The 23,278-nt window shown below is 43.7% G+C and overlaps 1 protein-coding gene across 1 annotated transcript; it reads left to right on the top strand.

Moving 5' to 3' along the window:
- Positions 1-3,963: 3,963 nt before the first annotated feature.
- COQ3 (coenzyme Q3, methyltransferase) lies at positions 3,964-13,801 on the top strand. Its single transcript, XM_069973602.1, has 7 exons — positions 3,964-4,281; positions 5,718-5,805; positions 6,721-6,858; positions 8,678-8,777; positions 9,993-10,235; positions 11,366-11,525; positions 13,282-13,801. The coding sequence occupies exons 1-7, from the start codon at positions 4,227-4,229 to the stop codon at positions 13,467-13,469; spliced, it is 972 nt and encodes a 323-aa protein (XP_069829703.1). The 5' UTR covers positions 3,964-4,226; the 3' UTR covers positions 13,470-13,801.
- Positions 13,802-23,278: the final 9,477 nt, after the last annotated feature.

The following is a 23,278-nucleotide window of genomic DNA, read 5'->3' as shown; positions in this document are numbered from 1 at the left end:
AGCCGGCCCGGCTCTGCAGATCTGGTGAGGGGTACACAGGGTTTGAAGGGGGAGAGGGGGTGATGTACTTGGCATCGGAGGGATTGGATCGATTACTGAACACCGCATAGCACTGCTATACTAAACTGTGTGGGGTCCGGGAGGGGTTGGTACCGCCGCTCCCTGTCAGCTGTGCGGTCTCGTACTGTGTCTCACCCCCTCCTTACCCCCCAAGCCTTTACCTCCTCTCCCCCCCCTTTCACATCTCCCCACCCCCTTTCACATCTCTCCCCCCCTTCATCTCCTCTCTCCATCTCCCCCATCACCACCTCTCTCCCTTCTTCATCTACCCCATCACCTCCTCTCTCCCTCCCTCCATCTACCCCATCACCTCCTCTCTCCCTCCCTCCCTCCTCCATATAGATATATAAGATCATTTTACTTTGCAAACCCACCAGCTGCACTACACGCAACCCCCCAGCCTCCCCCCGCAACTCAACCCGCGGCACCCAACACCCCCCCCCCCCCCCCCCCCCCCCCCGCATGGCTCACCGGTTGACCTGTGCCCCCCCCCCCTCACTCAACTAACTCAACTCTGCTATATCTAGTGGATATCAGCTCTACTACATCATGGACCAATCAGACGTAAGCATTGCATGATGGGAGATGTAGTTTTCTGGCCGGTGCCATATTGGATATAGTTTGGCTTTCTAAAAAACTTGTAACTCAGGAACGGAAGCAGCTAGAAAGACGGAAGACGGCTCAAAATACTCAGGGGGACTTGGTAAGGAAGACCAGCTAGGTTTGGGAGCATTTTATTTTTTTAGCTCTTGGGGGGAATACCCCTTTAACAGTAGTTGCATTTTACAATATAGCTAGTAACCTATATAGTAACAAAGAAAATTATGTAGCTGTAGCAGAACTACATAAAATAGGGTTACCATAAACAGACTTCATGGAGGTAAATGGAAGAATCTCTACGTAGCATAGTGATGACTGTTGATCCATGGTGCCCAATTGGTAGCAAATCTGGGGTATGAGTGTTGTAGATTGGCATATATTCTTTACATATAGAGCAGGTTTTGTTATCTGGGTTTATGACCTCATTAAGGGAACTTGGGCTCCAGTAATTTGAGCTGTTATCTGATATGTGGCTCGCCAAAGGGGTAAGATAGCAGAACAATGCCACAGAACATGGGCCAGCGTACCCATCCGTTTGCAGTTCCACCAACACAGATGTGAGGTAGAAGGACATAGCTGGTGTAGTTTGGTTGGGTAGACGTATCATCTGTATGAAACACCAACAATGAATCCCTTAGTTAGGTCCTATCACTGTATACCAGCCAGGAAACCATGAGGGTGCGCACCCTCAGTCATGGGAATATTATTATTTTAAAACAATGCCATTGTTTTGATGATATGCACGTTGTTTGCCCTTAAATGACGGACATCCACTAAATTTCAACAGTGTGTGTACATAGCCTTTCTGTGTTTTCATTCCACTCCTGGTTTCCGATTTTAGAGGCTGCAAAGCCCCCTGGTCCCTTAAAATGAGGTTCTGCAGCAGCTGAGATATTAGGAGGCATAGTATTGCCCCTGCTGCATGGTGTTTTACTGGTCAGCAGTGTTGCTGTGCTTATGTCACTGGCTGCAGGGAGTACAGTGCAACATATCATAGAGCTGGCTGCAGGGGGTACAGCACAGCATATCATAGAGCTGGCTGTAGGGGGGTACAGCACTGCATATCATAGAGCTGGCTGCAGGGGGTACAGCACAGCATATCATAGAGCTGGCTGTAGGGGGTACAGCACTGCATATCATACAGCTGGCTGTAGAGGGGTACAGCACTGCATATCATAGAGCTGGCTGTAGGGGGTACAGCACAGCATATCATAGAGCTGGCTGCAGGGGGTACAGCACAATATATCATAGAGCTGGCTGTAGAGGGTACAGCACAACATATCGAGCTGGCTGCAGGGGGTACAGCACAGCATATCATAGAGCTGGCTGCAGGGGGTACAGCACAACATATCGAGCTGGCTGCAGGGGGTACAGCACAGCATATCAGAGCTGGCTGCAGGGGGTACAGCACAATATATCATAGAGCTGGCTGCAGGGGGTACAGCACAACATATTGAGCTGGTTGCCGGGGGTACAGCACAAAATATCATAGAGCTGGCTGCAGGGGGTACAGCACAAAATATCATAGAGCTGGCTGCAGGGGGTACAGCACAAAATATCATAGAGCTGGCTGCAGGGGGTACAGCACAAAATATCATAGAGCTGGCTGCAGGGGGTACAGCACAACGTATTGAGCTGGCTGAAGGGAGTACAGCGCGGCATATAGAGCTGGCTGCAGAGAGTACAGCAGAACATACAGAGCTGCAGGATGTACAGTGAAACATATAGAGCTGGCTGGAGGGGGTACAGCGCAATGTATAGAGCTGGCTGCAGGAAGTACAGCACAACATATATCATAGAGCTGGCTGCAGGGGGAACAGCATATCATAGAGCTGGTTGCAGGAAGTACAGCATATTATAGAGGTGGCTGCAAGGAGTACAGCATATCATAGAGCTGACTGCAAGGAGTACAGCAACATACCATAGAGCTGGCTGCAGGGGGTACAGCATATCATAGAGCTGGCTGCAGGGAGTACAGCACATATCATAGAGCTGGCTGCAGGGGGTACAGCATATCATAGAGCTGGCTGCAGGGAGTACAGCATATATCATAGAGCTGGCTGCAGGGAGTACAGCATATCATAGAGCTGGCTGGAGGGGGTACAGCATATATATCAGAGTTGGCTGCAGGCAGTACAGCATATCATAGAGCTGGCTGCAGGGAGTACAGCATATTATAGAGCTGGCTGCAGGGGGTACAGCATATCATAGAGCTGGCTCCAGGGGGTACAGAATATCATAGAGCTGGATGCAGGGAGTACAGCACAGAATATAACGGAGCTGGCTGCAGGGAGTACAGCACAGTATATAATGGAGCTGGCTGCAGGGAGTACAGCATATCATAGAGCTGGCTGCAGGGAGTACAGCATATCATAGAGCTGGCTCCAGGGGGTACAGCATATCATAGAGCTGGCTGCAGGGAGTACAGCATATCATAGAGCTGGCTGCAGGGAGTACAGCATATCATAGAGCTGGCTGCAGGGAGTACAGCACAGCATATCATAGAGCTGGCTGCAGGGAGTACAGCATATCATAGAGCTGGCTCCAGGGGGTACAGCATATCATAGAGCTGGCTGCAGGGGGTACAGCATATCATAGAGCTGGCTGCAGGGAGTACAGCACAGCATATCATAGAGCTGGCTGCAGGGAGTACAGCATATCATAGAGCTGGCTCCAGGGGGTACAGCATATCATAGAGCTGGCTGCAGGGAGTACAGCATATATCATAGTGCTGGCTGCAGGGGGTACAGCATATCATAGAGCTGGCTGCAGGGAGTACAGCACAGCATATCATAGAGCTGGCTGCAGGGAGTACAGCATATCATAGAGCTGGCTCCAGGGGGTACAGCATATCATAGAGCTGGCTGCAGGGAGTACAGCATATCATAGAGCTGGCTGCAGGGAGTACAGCATATCATAGAGCTGGCTGCAGGGAGTACAGCATATATCATAGAGCTGGCTGCAGGGAGTACAGCATATCATAGAGCTGGATGCAGGGAGTACAGCACAGAATATAACGGAGCTGGCTGCAGGGAGTACAGCATATATCATAGAGCTGGCTGCAGGGAGTACAGTATACCATAGAGCTGGCTGCAGGGAGTACAGCATATATCATAGAGCTGGCTGCAGGGAGTACAGTATACCATATATCATAGAGCTGCAGGGAGTACAGAGTAGCATATATATCATAGAGCTGCAGGGAGTACAGAGTAGCATATATATCATAGAGCTGCAGGGAGTACAGAGTAGCATATATATCATAGAGCTGCAGGGAGTACAGAGTAGCATATATATCATAGAGCTGCAGGGAGTACAGAGTAGCATATATATCATAGATTCCTAGTAATATACAGAATAACATTGCTGACAGCAGCCATGTCCTCTCCACCATAAAGGAGGCGGCTGCACAGTGACAGCAGGGGAGCCGTGTACGCAGCAGCCGCCGCCATACATGCAGCGCACAGCCCGCCCGGTACTGCTTCCGGGGCAGCCGGGGTTCACTCACAGCCTCCTCCGCCCGCCATTTCCGGAAGGTGTCGCCTATAAGTCCGGCCTGGTAGAGCGGCATGTTGTCTGTGTGGAGCCGTGCGGGTGCAGCTGTGCACAGCAGGTGCCGGACAGGTAACGCGTCACGTGCTGTACATAGAGGAGGCGTTTCTTATATTGCGTGTTAATAATATCCAGTAGTTGAGGGGTTAACCGCCTCAGTGGTGCCCGCTAGTGGCGTTCTAGGGGTAAACATGTGATCAGAGGGGTTCAGACCGCGGGGACCCCACCACCCAGGAAGGCTGCAGAACAGGAAAGAGTCATAACCAGCATAACAACAGTATACAAACCTAACTCCTCACTGCAGCGCCGCCCGGGGCTAGTGGTCCCTGCCAGTCCTGCAGCCCTGGTCATGTGACACTGCAGCACGGTACAGTATACTGATCATGTGACTGCAGCACTGTACAATATACTGGTCATGTGACACTGCAGCACGGTACAGTATACTGATCATGTGACTGCAGCACTGTACAGTACCCTGGTCATGTGACACTGCAGCACAGTACTGTTTGGTGTCACATGGGTGATTTACCCGATTGATGTCATTGCTTTAGGCTTGGCAGGAGCACCAGAGCCTCGGTGATGCCAGACTGAGGGTTTAGGCCGCTATCAGACTAGAGAATCTTCCAAAAAAAACCCACTAAAAATGTCAAAAAATGTATTTAGACCACACCAGGTCCTGTGTTCTGAGATTTTCCCTGTTGACTTTTTATAGGGGGTTAAAATGCCAGAAATAATGTTGTGTCTACGTGTATATTGCCCCCCCCCCCCCCTCAGTTCTTTAATAGAAAACTGGGAACTGTATGACTGGAAAAAAATGTGGTGGGTAAAACGCCAGAAACTGATTTACACTAAGATGAGAAAACGACAGGAAAAACTGTCAGTAAAAAAAAAAAAAAAAAAAAAAAGGAAAAACTGAACTGCTATTTTTTTTTTTTTTTTTTTTTTCCCAGTGTACCTGTTATATCGGTCCGGGTCTGAGTGGTCAGCTGTACTGATCGGGAGAAGAAGCAGGGACAGGACTTAGAATGAGCTTAACTTTTTTTTTTTTTTAAACTCGTGCTGCAGCGTGTCTTTTCCCCACTCGTTCTCCCCATCTGTACGGGTGCGAACACTCAGACCTAAACCGATCAAAACTTTTGACATGTGTCTATGACATGTCAGAAGCTCTTTATAACAACAGGTACACTTAAATCCCCAACAAACCCTGTGCAGAAGTTGTGTCTGAGGGAAGCCTGGAGGTGGTTTCACATATGGCATTTTCCTGGCAGAACGCTATGTACAGCTTATAGTTTAGGTTACGTTATATTAGAAAGTTATATGTCTTGGGGTCCAGCTGTGGGGACACAATTATCCCTGCTGTGACTAGAGCGCTCCCGGGGCCTCTGCACAGGGTGACCGCAGCTTATGCCCCATAGGGCTACTGAACGTCTCTGATCAGCTTGTTCTGCCCTTGTTTATAAGCTGAGATGGTAATAGATGGATTTTTTCTTTTTCCTTTATGTTGATAGCCATGTGCCTTGCACCTGCTGTTCAAAGGGTTTCCGAAATAACTAGAACTAATGGTCGTATCAGCGCCGCACCCAGAGTAAGAATAATGTAAGTCTTTTTATTTTGCTATGTTTGCTGTTTGTGAAGTAATGTGAGAGAGTGAGGCCCTGTTCACACATCAGGAAAATTTAGGCTTGTATTAGGCACAGACACGTGTAAGGATTTTTCCTGAAGGGTGTCCTTTCTGGAAAATAGGCCAAGTAGGTCCTATTTTCTGTAATTCCAGCACAGATACCCCATAGAAGCAAATAGGAACATCCAGAATTCCAGACTGCTCCGGATACATATCCAGAAACTGTTCAGAATTCTGGATGCACTACTGTCCAGCACGGGCAAGTACCACAGGGTGCTGCGCCTGGTTCTTTATTTGTATGCCATTCCTGATCAGAAACACATCTAGTTAAATGCAACACTATGTTTGACAGGGTGAGGAGCCATTAGCTCCCCACCCTTTCAATCACTCATACAGCGTATAAGTGACGTCACTTGTGTGCATGCTGAGCAGGAAGGGAGAGGAAGGAGCCAGAGAGAAGTATGCCTGGAATCATGAAGGCTAGCCTGTTTAGTCTTGGGCTTATTTACACCCGTTTTTTCTGCTGACAGGTCCATTTTAACCCTTTTTTTATATTCTTTATTCATTTTCTCATAAATAATACCACAGGTATTAAATACAAAATGCCATAACTTATATCACATTAACCAATTTCCCCTAGTTTGGTGAAAATCTTCCTTCCTTCTTGAGGACCCCCTAAAATATTGCAGGCTCGACATTCATTTCATCTGATGTCCTGCCAAGAGATGTCCCTTAGGACGCCCTACTACTCATACTCCACCAACTACCCCCCCCCCCCCAGTCGCCGAGAAGAAGAGACGGAAAGAAAAAAGTACATTCCATGTGTCATTCCAGCAGTATTTCTGCCTTTTAGCTAATATGTTGTGATATTTGTGCACTTGCTGTATTAGGCGGTCGTACGGTACATCGCAAACTGTGGATCCTGCCGAGATGAAGAAATTCCAGGCATGGTCAGCAAAATGGTGGGATGAAGAAGGAGTGTATTGTGCACTTCATTCCATGAACGCTCTTCGAGTTCCTTTTATAAGGTATGCATTGTATAGAGCTGAAAAGCTTATCCTGTGTGTAAATATCTGGATTACCTAGGTCAGGGATCTCCTGACCACAGCCCCCCTGACATTTGTGCTAGGAATTCCTGTAACCAGAAGATACTGATGATTCCTACTGTTAGGGTCCTATTACGCGGAGCGATTTTTATCGACTAATGTTAAACGATAGTAAACGAGATTGTTTATTGTTAACCTGAAATCGTTCACCATATTACACAGAACGATAGTCGTTAGTTACAATCGTTATAGCGATCGTTACTATGATATTGTGATCGTTACTATAATCGTTTACTCCATCTGATCCCAGAATAACAATGAACAATGTGCAATTACACTGAACGATTAGTGAACAAATGTGGAATTACAGCGAACGATTAACGATAATTTTAGGTTCAGATCTAAATCAACGACATACGACCGATTTTTTTTTTTGATCGTTGCCTGCAATTAAACAGAATGATTATTGTTTGAATTCAAACAATATAACGATTTCCCGCACGATAATCGTCTCATGTAATAAGACACTTAAACAGGGTGGAAATAAGTATCTCAGATAAGCCATTCTTTAATAAATGCCATAGTTTGGTCTCCATTGTCCTGACCCCCCCAGTGTCACCAAGATGCCTCTGCCAGTGTCTTATCCCCTGCACAAGTAAGGTTGGACATGAAGGTCCGCATGCTGAATTGCTGATCTTCCTTTCACCATTAATGGAGCACAGCCATCTACGCCTCCATGCTTATTAGATTGCCAACAGTTCCCAACTAGTGTTGAGTGGATTTAAGGAAAATGTCTGGGACAGTTTCCTTAAATCCGCTTGACACTATTCCCAATATTTTTTCATGGTAACCACTGATATTAACCCCTTAACGACCGCGGATGTATATTTACGTCCTGTGGCCGCCTCGGGGAGTTATGAGAGCGGGGGCCGCACGGCGACCCCGCTCTGAACCGCCGCGGTCCCGGGTGTGGCGTGTGGCCTGGGGCTGCGGGTCACCCAGGGGGGCTTCTAGTATAAGTGTAAAAAAAAAAAAAAAAATAGTGTCATTATTAATAAAAAGCCCCCTCCCCTAATACAAGTTTAAATCACCCCCCTTTTCCCATGTTATAAATAAAAATAAACAAAGAAATAAATAAACATGTTTGGTATCCCCGCGTGCGTAATCGCCCAAAATATTAATTAATCACATTCCTGATCTCGCGCGGTAAATGGCGTAAGCGCAAAAATATTCCAAAGTGCAAAATTGCGCATTTGTGGTCGCATCAAATCCAGAAAAATTGTAATAAAAAAACGATCAAAAAGTTGTATATGCGCAATCAAGGTACCGATAGAAAGTAAACATCATGGCACAAAAAATGACACCTGACACAGCCCCATAGACCCAAGGATAAAAGCGCTATAAGCCTGGGAATGGAGCGATTTTAAGGAACATATATTTGTTAACAATGGTTTGAATTTTTTACATGCCATCAGATAAAAGAAAAGTCATACATGTTACATATCGTTGTAATCGTAACGACTTGAGGAACATATAAAACAAGTCAGTTTTACCCAAGGGCGGGTGGCATTAAAACAAATGCCCTCCAAATAAAAACAATGCGTTTTTTAAAAATTTTTTTACCACACATTGCATTTTTTCCTGGTTTTGCAGTTTACTTTATGCAAAAATTCAGTGCAAAACTCGAAATCTGCTCGGTCCTTAAGGGGTTAATGTGTGTAGACATTTTAGAAGGATGAGCTTGACTGAATCCTGAAGGTAAACATTACATGGAATTCTTTCTCACCTGTTTTTCCTGTAGAGACATTTTGATGAGCAAGAACCATAATCATGATGTTGGGAGCCCACTGTCTGGCTTCAAGCTACTTGATGTTGGCTGCGGTGGAGGACTGTTGTCTGAGGTAATCCCTTATTAGTAAAAACGTTTCGTAGAAACGTACCTACCTTTTTCTGTTTTTAGCAACTACTATTATTCCTCGTAAAATTCTTTAAGCTCCTTCACTTAAAGGGGAAGTCGGCGAATATTTTTATCAAAGTATTGCATTGGCCCCCAAAAGTTATACAAATCATCAATATACACTTATTAGGGGAAATGCTTATAAAGTGCTATTTTCCCTGCGCTTACTACTGCATCAAGGCTTCACTTCCTGGATAAAATGGTGATGTCACGACCCGACTCCCAGAGCTGTGCGGGCTGTGGCTGCTGGAGAGGATGATGGCAGAAGGATGCTCAGTGTCCCCTGCCATCATCCTCTCCAGCAGCCACAGCCCACACAGTTCTGGGAGTCGGGTCCTGACATCACCATGTTATCCAGGAAGTGAAGCCTTGATGCAGTAGTATGTGCAGGGAAAAAAGCACTTTATAAGCATTTCCCATAATAAGTGTATATCGGGGATTTGTATAACTTTTGGGGGCCAATGCAATACTTTAATAAAAATTTTTCGCTGGACTTCTCCTTTAAGAGTCTGATGCCGTTGCTCTGTTATCCTCCTGAAATTGTATGAATAATTACCAATCTTCTTAAAGGGGTACTCCAGAGAAAAAAATGGTTTTCAAATCAACCCGGAAACAGAAAGTTACACAGATTTGTAAATTAATTCTTAGCAGCAAAGAGCACTGTGTCAGACTGGAAAGGCTGCAGGACATACAGCAGCTGATAAGCCTTCCTGCTCTTCAGATTTTAAAATATAAGTAATTTACAAATCTGTATAACTTTGTGGAACCAGTTGCATTTTTTTGTTGCTGCCCATGATGAGACTAACAAATCCTTCCTACTTATTATCTCTTCAGTCTCCTTCCCCCAGTTCTGAGCTGCTGCTTTCTGCTGGAAACACAAAAATCTGTGTGTGAGCTTTTCTCTCAATCTCCCCTTCCTCCCACCTCCCTTCCAAGATGGCTGATGTAAACAAGTCCCTATCTGCAGCTTTGTAGCTTGTTTGTAACGCTGGGAGGATTAAACTGAGGTCAAAAGTTATGTTTGAATGGAATACCCCTTGAAGTCCTAAAATACAGAGTGTGACAGCAGCCTGAAACATGTATAATTACTGAGGCTTTATGAGTCATCTTTTGCAGTTATTTTACCTAAATCTTTTTCTCCTTCCAATTTCTGCTGTAGCCGCTGGGCAGACTTGGTGCCACTGTAACGGGGATAGATCCCTTAGAAGACAACATTAGGACTGGAGAACTGCACAAATCATTTCATCCTGTTCTAGACAAACGGATCCAGTACAAAACTTGTTCACTAGAGGAGATTGTGGAAGACAACGTGGAAAGTTTTGATGCAGTTGTGGCCTCAGAAGTTGTAGAACATGTGAACGACGTAGAGGCCTTTATACAAAGCTGCTTTCAAGTCTTAAAGGTATAAGAGTTGGTTTTAATTTGCCACATTTTCTAATAGGATTATAAGGGTATTATGGAAAGAAACCGTCATTACCAGGACTAATCCCGCTGCATTTCACCTTCTATATTTGAGGCCTGCAGGTGCAAGTGCCCACTGCCCATAGTGGTGTCCTACCCGAGCCACTGATTGGCTGAGCAGACCCGGGTTCTGATGTCAGGTCTGTTTAGCCAGTCAGTGGCCATAGCGGTGTCCCACCTCATGTTGTTTGTTTTATCCTTCCTGACCTTGTGAAAAAAGAGGTCTGCTCGGACTTTAATTGGCTGAAAATTTTAGGTTGTGTTCACGCATGGCTTTTATTTTGCGTTAATGATGTGTTTGTGCAACACGCAGCAACAGTGCATTGTTAAAGTGTCACTGTCGTTTAAATATTTTTGCAGAACAGGCGATTTTAAGAAACTTTGTAATTGGGTTTATTAGCTGAAAAATACATTTTTATCATGAAAACCAGTTTGAAGCTCCCCCCCCCCCCCCCGTCTTCATGGTTCTCTTATGGAAAGGGGTTGAGGGAGATGAGGCACCAAATCAGGACAACAAAGAGTTAATTTACAGCTACATCACCGGGCTATCTCCTCTGAAGCCAGTACTGACCTCTGAATACCGCTTTCACACAGGTCCAGCTGTGTAATCCTTTGTTCTCTGCTCTCTGCTGCCGACTAATCTCTCTCCTCCCCTCTCCATAGAATAGACAGGGCACGAATGATGTAAAAGAGTCGAGGTTTCCTTATAATGAGCAGTGGATGAGAGAGAGGAGGGAGGGGAGACCTGGGGAAAGTCTTTTTGAATGCAGATAATGGCATATTTGCCTAATAAACCCAATTACAAAGTTTCCTGAAATCGCCTGTAATAATTTCTGGAAAAAAAAACGACAATGACACTTTAACGCAAAATAAACACCATGTTGGAACACAGCCTTAGTATAGATGTGAAAAATCGATAGGTATTGACTTATACTGCACCAATTCAGATTTCTCTAATAAAGTAGGGTTGGCTGTTGTTGCATTACTCCATAAATGTTACTAATGAAGGATAATTTAACATTATTTTTTATAATCATTGATGTTGACCAGTATCTGTTTCTCTTCTGGAAGCCAGGAGGTTCACTGTTTATTACAACACTCAACAAAACAAAGCTATCGTACCTTTTTGGAATATTAGTGGCTCAGAAGGTGATGTCTCTCGTAGCAGATGGTACTCACGACTGGGACAAGTTCATCTCGCCTGTAGATCTGGAGAGACTACTTGAATCCAGTAAGTCATTTTAATAAAGTGAATACACTTTAAGGAGAGGGCAACACTCATAGTCCAAAAGCACAATTTGCTTTACTTTGAATTTTAAGTCCTACTACCATGTAGCGATCATGATCACATATTACTCTAAAGTGCTTCTGGCTCAGTTGCCCCTAGCAACTAATCAGATTCCACCTTTCATTTTTCCAAAGAGTCTGTGAGGAATGAAAGGTGGAATCTGATTGGTTGCTAGGGGCAACTGAGCCAGTTTCACTTTACACCATGTTTGATAAATCTCCCCCACTGTATTTTTCATTTTATAAGACTTAATTTTTAGCAAGAAAATTTGCTAAAAAGTGTCTGTCTTATAATCCGGAGACAGGGCAGCTTGACAGTGTCAGACCTCCCTGGCTGCTTCCCGTAATGTTTGGGCACTGTGATCGACTGCTGCACAGTCCTCTCCCCTCTCCTGCTGGTAATCGATCTTTGAAATCAGTGATCTGCAGGAAAGAAAAGTGGAGGTGATGTGCATCACATCCAGATTCCCACATGCAAAACCCCATAGGAAACTCGTCAAGAACGGAAGCTGAAGGACCTGCAGGACCTTCAGTGATGTCATAGTCATGTGATTACTTGCATGATTGAGAGAAGGGCTCCCTGTACATATTGTAAGTAGGGACAATCTATATTATGTATAGTGTGTGTGTATGTAGCAGTGCTGTTTGTGTAGGGTGATGTAGCAGAGGTGTGTGTCTGTATATAACAGCTGTTTGTGTAGGGTGATGTAGCAGAGGTGTGTGTGTATATTTTTTATATTGCAGAGCTGTGTGTGTTTTGATGTAACAGAGCTGGGTACGTATTACACATGCAGCAGAGCTTTGTATAATATACTGTCATGGAGACTGTTAACGTCGCCCTTTCATTTCAATAAACAATCACCCTTTCACTACTTTAACCCTTAACTTAACCTGCATTGTGAACACAGTCAATAGCCAGAATTACTGATTTTTGATCACATCACATCAGAAAAAATTGAATAAAAAGTAACCTCTAAGCAAGTGTAGTACCAATAACTAGAGAATACCACTCCTAAAAGTAGCCCCCTCGCATCTTTTGTAGACGAGAAGATTTAAAAAAAGTTAGGGGTCACAAAAAGGCAAATTATTATTTTTATGTTTTTATTTTTAAATAAGTAAACCTAACATAACAAAAGCTCTGTAAGTTGACTATCACTATAATTATTTTGATGTGAATAATAAACATAACTTATTAGTTTTATCACACTGTGAATGGCGTATATAAAAAATTAAATTTTTATTTTTTTCCTTTTTCAAGTTCACCCCATTTTTTTGTTTTGCAGCATAATTAACTGTAAACTGAAGGACATCATTATAAAGTATAATTGGTCCCACAAAAAAACAAGCTTTCACATAGCTATGTAGATTGGGAAAATACGTTAAGATTTATGGCTTTTAGACAGCGAGAAACAAAATAAGTTTCTTGGCCACCAAAGTGTTTAGAGCTGTGATGGTGAACTCACGAAGAGTCCTAAAAGGGTCTAGATAGATTTCTGGAGAGTAATATTAAAGGTTATAGTCACTATAAGGGAGATATTGATCCATGGATCTATTCTGATTTTGAGTCAGAGAGGACTCAATACGTCAATTGGCTTCTGCTTAATGCCTTTTTTTCTGGATCAACAATGTAGAATACTAGGTTGGATATGTCTGTTTTTCTCCTTACAGATAATGTTACTGATGTTTTTATGTTTTTACAGATGGATTTGTAGTGAATATATTAAGAGGCATGCTATACAACCCATTGATGGGTTCCTGGATGTGGATAGAAGACACCAGCATTAACTATGCTATTCATGCTGTGAAGATGGTTGCACAAGAGCAGCCCATGGGCATGGAAATCGAGAGAGATCAGGAGCAGCCTAAGGCAGCAGAAGCATCCATGTGAAAAGGGCCTTGTCAGTGACTTCTGTCAAAAACAAATAGACATTACATACAGTTGTTGCCACATATATGGTTTGTTATGAAAAGGATATACTTTTGTTTGCACATTGTACAGTACTATTTAAATTACTTTACTTTCTGAAATATGTTTGTCTTTTTTTTTGTCTATAGAGTTTTGGCAGATATTTTTTTTTTTTATTCCTTTATATAAAAAAGAGAATGTGTAAGGGTCTTATTAGACGAAGCGATGTTTAACTATAACCGATTAACAATTGTGTATCGCCAATATGTAATCAGTCACCATATTAAACAGAACAATGGTTGTTAACCTCTTAAGGACCGGGCCAATTTTTGTTTTTGCGTTTTCGTTTTTCCCTCCTTGTGTTTAAAAGGCCATAGCACTTGCATTTTTCCACCTAGAAACCCACATGAGCCCTTATTTTTTGCGTCACTAATTGTACTTTGCAATGACAGGCTGATTTTTTGCATAAAGTACACTGCGAAACCAGCAAAAAATTCAATGTGTGGTGAAATTGAACAAATAAACGCTTTTTTCTTTTTATTTAGGGGTTTTTTGTTTTTACGCCATTCATCCTGGGGTAAAACTGACTGATTATGCATGTTCCTCAAGTTGTTACGATTACAACTATATGTAACATGTATAACTTTTCTTTTATCTGATGGCTTGTAAAAAATTCAAACCATTGTTAACAGATATATGTTCCTTAAAATCGCTCCATTCCCAGGCTTACAGCGCTTTTATCCTTTGGTCTATGGGGCTGTGTCAGGTGTAATTTTTTTGCGCCATGATGTTTACTTTCTATTGGTACCTTGATTGCGCATATGAGACTTTTTGATAGCTTTTTATTATATTATTTCTGGATTTGATGCGACCAAAAATGCGCAATTTTGCACTTTGGGATTTTTTTGCGCTTACGCCGTTTACAGTGCGAGGAGCGATCCACCCCACTAGACACCAGGGAAGTGCTGCATCCAGTAATTGGATGCAGCTGTCATCTTTCTCATCTTACTGTATTAGTGGGCATAGCGGTCGGACCGTGCCCGCTAATAGCCGCGGCCCCGGGCTACACGCGGCACCTGGGACCGTGGTGGTTCAGAGTGGGGTCGCTCTAAACACCTATTGCGGACGCATGATGTACTGGTACGTCATGCGTCCTTAAGAGGTTAATTGCGATTGTTACAACTGTCGTTACTATGATAGTTTACTCCATCTGATTCGAACAAAAGAAGGAACAATTTGGAATTACACTGAACGATTAGTGAACGATTGTGGAACTACAACGAATGATTAACAATGATTTTAGGGTGAGATCTAAATCAACGACACATGATTGTTGCCTGCAATTACACAGAACAATTATTGTTTGAATTCAAACGATTTAACAATTTTCTGCACAATAATTGTCCCCTCCAATAGGGCCCTAAGTGTCCAATTTTTTGCTACCTGATTGTGATAGAAAGGATGTTTGCATGTAGAAGTTAAATACCAGCTGTAAACATCCTGTAATCACACTAATCATTGGGCAGATAATATACATTATGTACAGTTTGATATTTACATATTAAGGCTGGGTTCACACTACGTATATTTCAGTCAGTATTGTGGTCCTCATATAGCAACCAAAACCAGGAGTGGATTAAAAACACAGAAAGGCTCTGTTCACACAATGGTGAAATTGAGTGGATGGCCGCCATATAACAGTAAGTACCTGCCATTATTTCAATACAACAGCCGTTGTTTTAAAATAACAGCAAATATTTGCCATTAAATGGCGGCCATCCACTCAATTTCAACATTGTGTCAACAGATCCTTTCTGTGTTTTTAATCCACTCCTGGTTTTGGTTGCAATATGAGGACCTGACATGAGGACCAAATACTGCCTGAAATATACGTAGTGTGAACATAGCCTAAGGGGGTATTTCTATCTCATTTACTTTTTTTTTTTTAAAACATATTTTATTGGAAATTTTCATACATAAAACAAGACAGGATACTGGCATTATATACCAGATGGCAGAGGTATACAGCGTATACTGTAGCAGAGTACATGGAAAAGGTTGGAATGACAAATTGCAGAGCTATTGATAGCCCATGTGCAACTGGGTTCAAATGGAACTGATCAGCTATAGTCCCTGGCAGAGCTGACCTGGGAGGCCAGAAATGTTTTTCAAGCAGCCTTGGAGAAGAGGAAGTAACCTGTGTAAAAGAAACATAACAGAAACTAGTCCAGCAATGTCCATACGGGCGAGTACTGCACTAGCCTCTGCAATAATCATATATATATATATATATATATATATATATATATATAAAATCATCCCTGCTGCTTTTCACTGTTTACTGATCATTGCGCTTGGATCTGACCTGAGCGTAAGACACATATTTTCATAGCTGTCATTGTAGGGGATGGCAGGGATTTAGGAGCCTACATATTTGTCATGATTCCCTGGGATGAAAGAACTGGCAGCTGAGCATGGAGCCATGGAGTCCTAATGCTGCTATGAGTAGCTTTCTTAGCAGCATCGCGAGTGCACACTTTCAGGCCAGCAGAGGTGATGCCAGTGCCGAAAGGCCTAAACAGTCAGTCAAGATTCAATGTCCCACCTTGCAGAAAGCAGCAAGTGAGGACGGACTCGGCACTGGAGGCGGCCACATCTGGAAGGTGGGAAAATCTCTTTAAAGTATGTTAAAAAAAAGATTATTCTTTATAGTGAACAATGGTCAGAACAACATTGAACTATCAGACTTTGTAGGGTATTAAAAACATAGACTCCCTACAATCCTCACTGTCCCCAATCTCATTGCTAACCTGCCCAAACACTGCCACACAACACTACCACAACACCCTGAAAACGACCCTAGACTCTGTAGCCCCCTCTACTCCCACAGATGCCGGCAGCCCTGGCACACCCCGGAAACTCGCTTTCTTCGGCGATGCTTTAGGACTGCTGAACGTCTGTGGAGGAAATTGAGAACCTCCGCAGATTTCATTAATTACAAATTCACCCTCAAATCTTATTACTCTGCCCTTCACCTTGCCAAACAACATTATTTCACCTCTCTCATCTCTTCACTGTCAAAAAATCCAAAACGCCTTTTCAACACCTTTAATTCTCTTCTCAAGCCCAAAGCTCAGTCACCTATCACTGACCTCTGTGCTGAAGATTTGGCCTCCTACTTCAAATCCAAAATTGACATTATCCGTTCTGAAATCACCTCCCATTCCCTCTCCCACATTCACTTCACTCTCTGCTTTTGATCCAGTGACAGAGGAAGAAGTTGCCAAGCTCCTCCTCTCGTCCTACTACCTGCCCTAGTGACCCTATTCCCTCCCACCTCCTCCAGTCCCTCTCTCCTGCTGTCACTACTCACCTCACCAAAATATTCAACCTCTCCCTCTCCTCTGGTATCTTTCCCTCCTCATTCAAGCACTCTGTAATCACCCCGCTACTGAAAAAACCCTCTCTAGACCCATCCTGTGCAGCCAACTATCGACCTGTCTCCAATCTCCCCTTCATCTCTAAGCTCCTGGAACGTCTTGTCTACTCTCACCTTACTCGCTATCTCTCTGATAACTCTCTTCTTGACCCTCTACAGTCCAGCTTCCGACCCCTTCACTCCACCGAAACTGCTCTCACCAAGGTGTCAAACGATCTGCTGAAGGCCAAGTCACAAAGAAACTACTCCTTGCTGATTCTTCTGGATCTCTCAGCAGCGTTTGACACTGTGGACCACCAGCTTCTCCTCTCCATGCTCAGCTCTCTTGGTCTTAAGGACTCTGTTCTCTCTTGGTTCTCTTCCTACCTCTCCGACCGCTCCTTCAGTGTATCCTTCTCGGGCTCTACTTCTTCTCCCTTACCGCTTACGGTTGGGGTTCCCCAGGGGTCAGTCCTGGGTCCTCTCCTCTTCTCCCTCTATACAGCCCCCATTGGACAGACCATCAGCAGGTTTGGTCTTTAATACCATCTCTATGCTGATGACACCCACTTATATACCTCCTCCCGCGATATTTCCCCTGCCTTCCTGCAAAATACAAGTGACTGCCTATCTGCTCTCTCTAACACTATGACCTCTCTGTTCCTCAAACCTAATCTCTCTAAAACTGAACTTCTTGTATTTCCTCCCTCTAACAAACCTAAACCCGACCTCTCACTCTCAGTCTGTGGTACTAGCATCACTCCTGTGCATCAGGCTCGATGTCTGGGGGTCATGCTAGACTCTGATCTATCCTTCACTCCCTATATCCAAGCTCTTACACGCTCCTGTCATCTTCATCTCAAAAACATCTCCAGAATCCGTCCATTCCTCACCACTGACACCGCTCAGACTCTGACTGTCGCCCTGATCCATTCCCGTCTTGACTACTGTAACTCCCTACTAATCGGTCTTCTCCCTACTAATCGGTCTTCCCTTCCCTAAGCTCTCAACGCTCCAGTCTATCCTGAACACAGCAGCCAGGCTAATCTTCCTCTCCAGCCGCTATACCGACGTCTCCCTTCTGTGCCAGTCACTGCACTGGTTACCCATTAAATATAGAACACAGTTCAAACTCCTCACCCTCACCCATAAAGCTCTCCACAACTCTGCCCCTCCATACATCTCCTCCCTCATCTCCACCTACCATCCTTCCCGTGCTCTGCGTTCTGCTAATGACCTTACACTAACCTCTTCTTTAATCAGAACCTCTCATTCCCGCCTCCAAGACTTCTCTTGTGCTGCACCAGTTCTGTGGAACTCCCTACCCAAAGACCTCAGACTTATTTCCAACATCCCCAGTTTCAAGCGTGCCCTGAAGACCCATCTCTTCAGGCGTGCTTATAACATTTCGTAATCTCGTCTCCCTTTGCTATCCCCTCTGTATAACTGCTTTGGTGCTAGTTACACTGTCCTTGTTATCTGACCTTAGAAAATGGCATGTGACTGGCTCGCCCAGTCACCTATAGGCACTTCCATAGGAGATTCCATGTACAATGACTGGAACATTGACAAATAAAGCACTTGTTGCCTCTCGTGTTACTCCCAGTCATCCTGGTCTGTACGCTCTTGAGAGCAGGTCACTAATTTGTTATTGTAATTTATTCATTGTATAATTTAATATATAACCTGTAATGTATTTATATATTTAAATAAGCGCTGCGGAATCTGTTGGCGCTATACAAATAAATATTATTATTATTATTATTATTAGAAATGGGTGTAGGACCGATATCTATTCAACATTATTGACACAAGTTGTGGATGCCCCATAAATGTCTATACAATACCACTTCAATTACAACAGAACATGATAAACTCCAGGCTGAGAATGATACTTTTAGCTGCTGAAAAGTATATATTAGTTTGGGTAATAAAAACAGATTATTTCCACTGCTACAACTTCCTCTGAGTGATATACAGTCCAGTTTTATTGTGCTGTTAAAGTCATAACGCTCTATGTACCATAACACACAGTCCTTGGAATTGCTGAGGTAGCATCTTCAACCATTCCCAAATAACCAGTGGGATATTTAGTCAATGAATGTGTGCAGAAAAAGCTATTGCCTACATGAAAAAAAAAATTTAGATTACTCTTTGCAGGTGCTATTCCAGGTAAGGTGTTTACATAGGTGTGACATCAATAACACACCCTTAGGGTCCTATTACACGGAGTCATTTTTAACGGCTAACGATAAACGAGCGCAACTGAGATTCTTTATTGTTAGCCTGAAATCGTTCACCATATTACACAGAATGATCGTTACTACAATTGTTATTGCGATCCTTACTATGACCGTTTATTTCTTCTGATCCAAGCAAAACAATGAACAATGCAATTACACTGAACAATTAGTGAAAAAATGCGAAACTTGAGCCAACAAATGTGGAATTACAGCGACCGATTAGCGACCGATTAACAATAATTTTAGGTTCAGATCTAAATCAACGATCAACGACACATGAACGATTTTTCGATCGTTGCCTGCAATTACACATAACAATTATCATTTAAATTCGAATGATATAAAGATTTTTTTCCACGATAATCGTCCCGTGTAATAGGGCCCTCAGGAAACCTAGCAGCTTGCAGTAGAGACCATTTACACAGAAAGATTATCTGACAGATTATCTGCCAAAGATTTAAAGCCAAAGGAATGGATTTGAAAAGAGGAGAAATCTCAGGCTTTCCTTTATGACCTGATCTCTGTTTATAGTCTGTTCCTGGCTTTGGCTTCAAATCTTTGGCAGATAATCTGTCAGATAATCTTTCTGTGTAAATGGACCCTCAGTTTATTGCACTTAGCTAAACTGACTGGAGAAATACCTCTTGTAGACTTGTGTACAAATCAGAGGAAGAAGAACAGTCACCTAGCTTGGATAGGGTTTGTCCTGCCTTTCACCACAAGTTTCTCTAGCCTGACATTGCTAGGATCAAGACTGGTAGAAATGGGTCCTGGCCTTGGGCCAGGCCCGAGATACACACTGCAGCAGGCTCTCTGTTATACACTCCTTCTTCAACATACACTGACAGAAATCTCAACTCAACTAGCCCCACCCCACTATATATACTAGCTCTTCAGGGGGATCTAATTTGGCAAAAGGACTAAAAGCCCTATTCCACGGGTCGTTTAGAGGAGCAATATCGTTCGTATTCGGCCGATATTGGCCGCTACGAACGATATTCGTCCCGTGGAATAGAGTGCAACGATCAGCCGACATCGTTCATGTCGGCTGATCGTTGCAGTCGCTTGTTTTTCAACATGTTGAAAAACAAGCGACTGATATAGCAGCGATCTGCTGCCGTCGCTCCGTTGAATAGGAGCATCGGCAACAGGCGCTGCTGTATCCTATGGGCTGCCCGGACGATCAGCGATCCCCCGGGCAGCCCCCCCAGCAGCTCCCCGCCGCCCCTCCCGCACTCACCCGCTCGCTGACGCCGCGCTAATAGCGCTCGTTTGCTCCTCCAAACGACTCGTGTAATAGGGGCATAAGAAAACAAAGCCTCAGGGATAGGGTAGTGAACTGTGAGGTAGCTAGCTCAGGGATTGGTTAGACATAAATCACCAGACAGTGGCATGGAATACATATAATCAATAGACCAATCAGTTAACCCTTTTCACAATTTCTCCTTCAGCGGTGCAATATATGGTGCAAGTCACACTGACACCTGGTGGTGGGAGTAGTATACTACAGCTTCAGTCTGAGAGCATATGCACAAACAGTACCAACCTGTACTTGCAGAAATAAAGCAGTGGACTCCTGCTCTCGGACACTGCACTCGCACAGATAGTGTGCACTAAGGGTAGAAGCCCATCCCCCAGTGCACTGAAACGCCCCCCCCCCCACCCCCAGTGAACCTGCTAATATCCCAAAAACTGTGCAGTGCCCTATATCTAACCTGCTGATAGTTTTCCTTTAAGGCCATTATTTCATAGCTGTCCATTACACATAAACATACCGATATAGGAAGTCCAGTAAGGTTACACATGTTTTTTGTGTCATTGCAGATCTGTTACATGGCACAGGAATAGATTTAGTGACTAGCTATTCCTGCTGTAATATGAGCTTCATTTAAACTGGCAAGGGCAAATAAAGACATATTATGAGCAGGCTGCCAAATATCTTTCATGGTACAGTGCACCAAGAAAAGAAGACGTACAAAATGTTATGAATAGGCTCTTTCATTGTAGTAGCCCGTGACCTCAATGTTAAATCCACATTCTGCTGCATAGCCATATATGTTAGTAGAAAAAAAATCATATACGTATTTCATTTCTTTTTGTGTGTATTATTCTTTAATGTTTTTGGTGTTTATAGCATGTGGTTTACAACCCAATGTATTTTTTTCCTATTTCAATTTTATTTTTTATCATTGAACTCTGTCTTTGTAAAGTGAAGAAGGAAATTCCACAATTTTAGAGCTATATTATAACTAGAGATGAGCGAATACTAAAATGCTTGAATGCTCGTTACTGAAGTAGAGTATTTTCCGATACTCGAGTGCTCGGTTCAAGTAACGAACCTTATTAAAGTCAATGGGAGACTCGAGAATTTTTCAGGGGCTTCCTATTCTGCACGGGGGAGGGTGTCTGCACCTGAAAACCTAAGAAAGTGATGAAAACACCATAGAAATTGAACTGGCAGAGCAGGGGAGAATGCATGGATGGTCCCTGAATTACACCACTTTTACAGACTAACAATATTGCGCACCCACCCAAGATAAAGTCCAATTTAAAGTAAGGAAAAAAGTTATGAATCACTATTTTTTGCATATTCACTTGTAAAGAAACCAAAAAGAAAAGGAAAAAAAATCCTCCAACACCCCTTAAAAGCTGCCCCATCTCTCACCTCAGTTCCCATCATCTCTGACATCCATAGATGCCATAGACGAGGGGGAGATCAAACGACATTCACCGGTAACTGTCACTGCATGTGTGCGACATGGCCAGACCCATCCTAGTTCAAGTGCAAGGACTGCCAAAAATTGAAAGGAAAGAGGCAATCCCATACACCCTTCATTACACATAAAGGAGGGCCTCATGCACACATTGTAAAAATCTTGCATGAGAGCCAAGTGGCAACCCTCCTTATAATTGGGGAGCCTGGTCGTGACCTACTGAAAAATTTCCCACAAAACCCCAGTGGTGACATTTCTCCTTATTGTGGGCGAGAGCCCTGTGTTGATCCTCACAATAAACTTTTTAATTGAAAATATCTATGCCAAGCATGATGGACAATTGTGATGGATCCAAATTGGGTGAGATCCTGTTGTGACCCACTTAAATATTGTGACCAAAAACCTGTTGTGACCCTCTTAAAAATTGAGGGTGACAGTTCATTGTGACCCTCTTAAAAATTGTGGGCAACAGCCTGGTGGTGACCCCCGTAAAAATTTCCCTCTTATTGAGCAAGATGAAGATGCTAACAAACCTGTGAGTTGGCTTTACATTGGTGAAGAGAAATCTGGTGAAATCCATGCAGTATTTATCTTGGGATTCAATCTGTCAGCATTCTTAGCTGATAGGCGGGTACACGGGTATTGGTAATTTAGCAGCGCTAAATAACCTCTCTGACAAGACACTAGCGTCAGTGCAGGCCCGCACCTCCAAGGCGTACAGTGCCCTGTCATGTGTCCAGCTTTGATACCCAATAGTTGAATAGCGCAGAGTGATCAGGGAAGACTAAAGTATTGCCCCCCAAAAGTTATACAAATTACCAATATACACTTATTACGGGAAATGCCTATAAAGTGCTTTTTTTCCCTGCACTTACTACTGCATCAAGGCTTCACTTCCTGGATAAAATGGTGATGTCACGACCCGACTCCCAGAGCTGTGCGGGCTGTGGCTGCTGGAGAGGATGATGGCAGGGGATGCTCAGTGTCCCTCCAGTGCCCTGTGTCCCTCAGTGTCCCCCTGCCATCATCTCTCCAGCAGCCACAGCCCGCACAGCTCTGGGAGTCGGGTCGTGACATCACCATGTTATCCAGGAAGTGACATTACCATTTTATCCAGGAAGTGACATCACCATGTTATCCAGGAAGTGAAGCCTTGATGCAGTAGTAAGTGCAGGGGAAAAAGCACTTTATAAGCATTTCCCGTAATAAGTGTATATTGGGTATTTGTATAACTTTTGGGGGGCAATACAATACTTCTCCTTTAATAGACTGCAGCAAGTGTTTTCATGCCTGGTTCTAAGTTAACCGTCGAGAGCCACCGATAAGTTTGCTACTCCATACCATTCAACATATCTGGGGCGGTGTGCTGTTTTTCATCTAGCCTGAGCAGTTTTAGCACGGCCTGTTGCCGCTTCC

This window comes from Dendropsophus ebraccatus, chromosome 6 (genome assembly GCF_027789765.1).
Source record: "Dendropsophus ebraccatus isolate aDenEbr1 chromosome 6, aDenEbr1.pat, whole genome shotgun sequence".
Lineage (NCBI taxonomy): Eukaryota > Metazoa > Chordata > Amphibia > Anura > Hylidae > Dendropsophus > Dendropsophus ebraccatus.
Note: the sequence above shows the minus strand (reverse complement) of the source record. Positions and strands in the feature narration are given on the sequence as shown.